The sequence below is a fragment of the Cygnus olor genome, chromosome 5 (assembly GCF_009769625.2).
Source record: "Cygnus olor isolate bCygOlo1 chromosome 5, bCygOlo1.pri.v2, whole genome shotgun sequence".
NCBI lineage: Eukaryota > Metazoa > Chordata > Aves > Anseriformes > Anatidae > Cygnus > Cygnus olor.
This window is the reverse complement of record NC_049173.1, coordinates 61,554,252-61,561,089: the sequence shown is the minus strand read 5'-3', so window position 1 is coordinate 61,561,089 and position 6,838 is coordinate 61,554,252. Positions and strand designations below refer to the sequence as shown.

General features: G+C 43.7%; 1 protein-coding gene across 1 annotated transcript; it reads left to right on the top strand.

Moving 5' to 3' along the window:
- The first annotated feature begins 894 nt into the window (after nucleotides 1-894).
- C5H11orf58 (chromosome 5 C11orf58 homolog) lies at nucleotides 895-5,602 on the top strand. The gene is made up of 5 exons (XM_040557489.1): nucleotides 895-1,093; nucleotides 1,255-1,335; nucleotides 1,956-2,016; nucleotides 3,801-3,910; nucleotides 5,152-5,602. Exons 1-5 carry the CDS (start codon nucleotides 1,034-1,036, stop codon nucleotides 5,356-5,358), a joined length of 519 nt encoding a protein of 172 aa, XP_040413423.1. The 5' UTR covers nucleotides 895-1,033; the 3' UTR covers nucleotides 5,359-5,602.
- Nucleotides 5,603-6,838: the final 1,236 nt, after the last annotated feature.

Below are 6,838 nucleotides of genomic sequence, written 5' to 3'. Positions count from 1 at the left end.
TGGGAATAGAAGAAACCAAGCCAAAACAAACTACTAAAGACAAGTAGATGCAACGAAATGCAGCTTAGATCTCTGCAAGTCAAAAAGAAGTTCAGACTCACCCCAACTACTGAGAAGAACGGCAGATTTGGGGCACGTTCTGACTATCTATACTGTATGTGCACACCATGTGAGAAGATTTGGGGGGTACAGCTATAGATGAAAAGTTTGTGGCTGAACTGACTGCACAAAGACAACGTGAACGCACAGACTGAAAAACATTCAAAAAGACCTAATTAAGACTTTACCTGTTTAGCTCTTTCACTAAACAAGAAAATTGCAATCACTTGTTTTGAACCAGGTGTTAAGGAGGTTTCAACAGGACTGAGTACATTCACATGTATTCACTGCTGTTTTCATCCGGAGTGGTTTATTTCACTTCTGTTTTGAAAACCTGTAACCAAACAACTTTAACCCTAAGCTGCAACATGACCTGGCACACGGCGCTCGCACATTTCCATATGCACACTTGGACCTCCTGGCCTTGGCTAGTCTGCTATAGCTCTGCCGTGTGGGCAAGTCACTACGGGACGAGGATATTAAAACAGAAGGGGGTTCTTAACGGCAAGCTGAGGGACGGCGGCGTACGTCTGCCGCTGCGGGGCCGTGCGGCTGCTGTAGCGATCCCAGAGCAGGGGGAGGGACCCCGCGCTTCCGCCCTCGCCCCTCAGAGCCGGGAAAGAACGGCCCGCCTCGGGCCCGCCCAACGGCCCGCCTCGCGCCTCTCTAACGGCCCTCCTTGCGCTAGCGCTCGCGAGCACCCCCCATCTCCCCCGCCCCCCGCCAATCAGCGCGCAGGGCCGTCCCCGCCGCCGCGGAGGCTTCTGGGCCTTGTAGTCCTCGCCAGGGCGCACCGCGCCGCGCAGGCCGCGGGGAGAACTACACGTTCCGGCTCCCCCCGCGGCCGCCCCGCCCCGGGGCCGCGACCCGGCGCTGTGGGAGGGAGCGGCTCCGGCAGGAAGGCGGCGGAGGGGCCTGGACAGCAGCCGCGGCCATGAGCTCGGCGCGGGACTCGCAGCCTCAGCACGGCCTCAAGCGAGCGGCCTCGCCCGATGTAATGGGCGCGGGGGTGGCGGCGGGCGGGGGGCCGGGTCCGGGGTCGGGTCCGGGGTCGGGGTCGGTAGTCGGAGTCGGGGTCTGGGGCCGGGGCCGGGGCCGGGGCCGGGGCCGGGGCCGGGGCCGGGGCCGGGCGCAGCGAGCGTGTGCTCCCCGCAGGGCTCCAGCAGCTGGGAGGCGGCGGACCTGGGCAACGAGGAGCGCAAGCAGAAGTTCCTGAGGCTGATGGGCGCCGCCAAGGTGAGGCCGCGCCGCTGTGTTAAAGCACCACGGTGTTAAAACATGCCACCGCCACTAACTGTGACGCCTACTTAAATGCTCAAAGTACCCTGCCGTCTAACGCCACTTCGTGCCTCTAGGGAGACACTTGCTAATGAGCGACTGCTTAGCCACCGTATTGATGAGCACCAGTCCCAAAGTGGGACCGCAATAGGATGCGAAGGCTGAGCTATCGCATAATGTCAGAGACTCAAAGGGTGAACTGTTGGAACCCGGATTCGCACTCATCTGGTGTTGCTGTCGCGTAGTTTTCATATCAGATGGTCACCATCTTTCCTTATTTAGCATAGTAGTATGGCTTGTCTTTGGAGCGGCAAAAAACAGGGAAGAAAAGAGACGGCTTTGGGGTGTGGGAAGAGGAAAGAATATCTAGTTGTTGGGGCTTCTTTTCCAGAAAAATTCAGTGAACCATAAAAATGAAATGAGCTTCATCAGTGGATAGCAGTAGTTAGCTAGCAAATCGTACAGTCGTATGGTTGGTTGTCAAGATTTGATTGGAAATCTTTCCCACTAGAGATTTCCAGAATGTTGGCAGAGCTGTCAGTGCCTAAAGCTCCAAAACAAACTGCATTTTCTTTTAGAAAGAACATACTGGCCGCCTTGTTATCGGAGACCACAGATCAACCTCTCACTTCAGGACAGGTCAGTTTATCCAACAGCTGCTACAAAGTTGGAAATCAAATGCTCACTTAAGAACATCCCAGAACTTTGAGCACGGTCCATGTCGCAGGGAGGGATTTCAGGTTTTGTGGCGGAAGGTGAAGACAGATCCATTTGCGAAGTTGGTAATTTCTTGTAAGAGTACTGACAGTTTCTCTGACCGCACACATTCACCTTCTGAAGTCAGAAAAGTACTTGATGGTCAGTTAAACTTGTATACAAATGCCTTGTAAACCAGGGTCTGCAGGTCCTTGTCGTATTTTCTTATCAAAATAAGAAAGTAAAGTGTTATTGCTTTTAGTACCTAGCAGTATTATGCTGCTTGTGTGCTGCCGGGTATGGATATCCACACCTCTAACTCAGTGTGTGTGTTGGGGGGGGAAGAGAACAACAAAAAACCAGGATTGATTTCTCCTCCAACCTGATTACCTATTGAATGGAAATATCTCTACCTTAAAGCAGCGAGATAGAAGAGGGGAAGATATGCAAGGTCATCTTGGAATTAGCACTAATTTGATGTTATATAACATAAAACTTCTTATCAGACTTGCTCAGTCAAAGTACACCAAAATGAAGCTGGGCTGGACTGTCTGACAGAAGCTGTAATAAAACTGTATAGAAGAGCAACTGTCAAGAGGTTCAGAAAACTTATTTCCCTGATATGCCCCACAAGTCATTTTTCAGTTGATGAAAAATGGTGGGCAGGCCAAAACACCAAAGGAAGTCTGGGGATTGTTTCCAGGCTCTGCTATTAGCCTGCAGAGTGACTGTGAATCATCTCCTTGGACCTGAATTTCCTAGGGTGCTGCTTCTTAAGGAATCAAATACTCAGAACTGCATTGTTATTAGCAAGAAGTGCTGCTTTTTCACAAAAAATCAGGACAGCTGTTTTCTTAACACTTTACTTCCTTTTCCAACATAAGGTTTTCCTCCTTCTAGAGTGACAGATGGCTCTACCTTCTAAATGAGGAAAAGTTTGTAATACATTTTTGGTTTACAGTGATATAGGTTAAAAACTAATGTTGTAGGCCTTTTTGGGGGGAAGATTTAGAGGTTTCTACTTTTCACAGGAACAGAGGATACTCAACTATTTTGGGTCGTATTTTTCCCCCCAGTAGAAATGCTCCTTTATTTACTTACACAAACAAGTAGTAGTAAAGAGCATGTAGAAGTAGTAGCTCATGTTCTGTTAACTAGATAAGAAAATTAGTTTTCCTGTTAATCCCTAAAGGTGGGCAAGAGTAAAGAGTAACTGTTCCTGATAATTCAGGCTGCATGAAATAATTTCAGGTGCAGCTCTATAAACAAGAGTGGTAGTATTGTTCTAACTGCTAATGCAATATATTAATTACAGTTTAATTATGGTGATCACGTGCTATACAGTGAAGGTCAGAAACTTTGTCCTGGCTTTGACGTTGCAGTACTGGGGGGAAGCACAGAAAAGTCATACTGGTTGCACCTACCTTGTTGAGTAGAACATGCACTGTGCATGGTACATCTCTGTCTGAAGGCGTCAGGTCTTAGGAACATACTGTCCCATCAGACAGATGTATCACAGCAGTTTTGCTTGCACACTTGATAACACTGCTTTCAAATCTGAATGGTTTGTATACAAGAATACCCAATCCAGTAGTTTCTAAGGAAGGTGGCTAAATTTAAACTTTTTCACCTATATTGTGATAAACTTTGAAAATCTGGTGACTTTGTGTAATTTGATGTCTTTGTTAATTTGAATGAACCATAACCAAAGTACACTGGACATGCAGGGGAAGAAGACAAGAAAATGAATGAAGAACTGGAGTCTCAGTACCAACAAAGCATGGACAGCACCATGTCTGGACGAAACCGGCGCCATTGTGGACTTGGTTTCAGTGAGGTAGTAAGTTAATTATTTCTCTCATGATTTGGCTGCCACTTCAGTAAGACAAGATGATACATGGTTTAAAAATCTAATAACCGTGCATTGTTGTGAACTTGCACAGTTTGGGTTAAATGAGAAACTGACTGGAGTCACTTGACCCTTATTTGTGTGCGCTGTTGTGGCCATGTAGGTGCCTGGAAATGATGGATGCTTTCCATTGTTCTGGAAAGTGCTATGACATACTCCATAGTAGTCAAGACTGATTAGGACAAAGTTGCAAATATATTAAATGAGTGTTGTCACGGAATACATAAGGGGAGGGGGGGAGTGTAACTATCTGCATTGTCACAGAGAGCTAATTAATCTATTTTGGCTTCTTGCTGCTGTGAGGTGCATACCTCCCTATGGCCCTGAAAACTAAGCAGAAATAGAGGGGTCAGATGAGCTAAACTAGTCCTTCAGTGGGTTGACACCCACCTGGTCTTGTACTTGCAAGGAATTACATAGGGGTGAGCAGAAAGAAGTGTGACAAAAAAAAAAAAAAAACCACAACCAAATTGGGTTATTAGGAAGCTGTCCTTATTTGCCAGTTGACATCTCTTTTTTTTTTTTCCTCCTGTTGGCACCTATTATGGCATGAAAACATGGATAATGTTTCCAGAGAGAGTAAAACAACTCGTGCTTAGAGTTCTTAATATTAAAACATGGACGCATTGCTCCTTACGTGCATGAACAAAATTCAATTTTGGATCATTCTTTTTAGCAGTAGCATTGGATTACTTCAGCACTCCTAACGCTGCTTTGTAATGCTGTGCTAAATTTATTTTCAAAGATTAGTCATGACTAATCATCAGAATTCTTGATGATCTATCAGTTAGTGTCAGTGTGTCTCATTCCCTGACAAGCATTTAAGTGTCATTGTGTACCCTGTACGCAAAAGTAAAGAATTACAGAAGTGATGGAAACTGAAACTTTTCAAACTCATTTAATGCAGTCTTTAGGGTTTCTACTGTAACTAAATAGGAAAGTGGCCGAAGAATCTTTGGCTGTTACAGTCAGTACTGTTAACCAGTCCAGTGGGGTTCCTTTCTGTCTAATAATTTGTATACCAAAGACCTGTGTTTAGCAAGCTAGCCCACTTTAGTACTGATACGAAAGGAGACATTTCGCACAGCATTCTCACTGGGCACATCTAAGAGCCACAATGGAGTTGCCAGGAAATAAGGGTTTATCTGTCTCATAATCTGAACTTCTAGTTTCAGGAAGATGAAGAAGAGGCAGCTGGACACTCCTCTGAACATGAGAGTTCAGAGGACTCCGAAAGCGGCTCTGAGTCAGAGCAAGATGAGTCTGCAGAGGAGCTGCAAGCTGCTGAAAAGCATGATGAAGCTGAGGTTCCAGAAAACAAAAAAGAAGCGAAAAGCAATTATAAGATGATGTTTGTTAAAGCTAGTGGTTCATAACTGCAGATGTAACAGCTTTGTATTTAAAGTACAGTAAGCCTTATTGTTACAGTGCGAAGTGGAGGACTGCTACAGCACAAATCTTTGTATTATGATTTTAAAAAAGACCCTGTTAGATGACAAAAAGTAGTACTTGCTTTCAGTTGCCATGGATAATGTTTTTATGGGCACAGTGAGACTCCTGGTTTTTGTAAAGTGTATAAAATACTGGATGAAGAAATAAATTCCTTTTGTTCCTGCCCAATCTGTACTATATGTTATCTAAACTACCCTTCCCCTTATTTCATGCCAGAAAAGGAAAAATTCCTGTTAGTGGCTTCTTCAGTTAGCACCCTAGTCTTGAATTTTTAACTATAAGATTACATGTGAATTATTGGATGTTGCAGTAGTTGTAAAATACCAATATCAGCACTATTTTGTGATGTGCTAGAGCTTTAAACAATGATTTTGTCTATAGATGCTAGTGTTGACAGGGCTAAGAACAGAAATCGCTCACTTTTGTGACAGCATTAATCACTGTATCCATCTGAAGTCCTACAACAGCTGTTGGGAAAAGATGGTTTAGAAATGCTTTATACAATAGGAGATGAGTTGCTTCTTTTTTCAGTTTATAATGATGATGGGGAAAAGAAACTGCAGGGAGGGTGATTTGTAGTCCTTTATACCTTCACTAGAAAAACGTGATTTTGAATTATTGGCACCTGATTATAACACTAAGCTGTTATTTTTAATAACACTGCCTGAGGAAATCATTTTACTTTGAAAGAGAAAATATACTTTAATAATGAAAAGATATAAAAATCATTTAACTCTTTCTTTAATATATAGAGTACAGAGTTTCATGCGAGCCTTCTTCCTTTCCTCGCCATACACACATCACTTGGATGTCTATGTAAATTACCACTAAAAGGTTGTACCTTTCAAGTAAAGCTGATATGCTTAAAGAGTTAGGACTTCTAGTAACTCCTTCCAACAAGAATTAACTGTATCCATTCCTTTGCAAATTTATAGCTTGTTATACTAAAGTAATCAGTAAAATAACAGAACTTTTTAGACTTAATTTCCTCATGAATGAATTAACTGCCTCTTTGCTGGGAGGACAGAACAGCAGACCTGTACGTGTAGCGCAGCTTCATTCTTTTACAACAGTGTTTCAAGAAACACTCCAGATGCTTGTGGAGAATTTTCCATTTATGTATGATATTTATTACATGCAGATAAAATTTGCAAGCCATGTGGCTTATATGAAAGCAACAGTATGTGCTAGTGTATAGGTTTATTGAATAAACAAACATAAACAGTGCAGCATCAATTGTTGGGGGAGGACTTGGAATAAGATACACTGGAAAAAATAAAAGCAATATGACTGTAAATAAAAGTTTAAGGTAGCTGTTTCGCTATAGTTGTGCTTAATCCCAATTTTTAAGTCATTAACTTTTAAGGAACTTTGAACAGCAGCCACTCAAGTTCAGAGATGTGT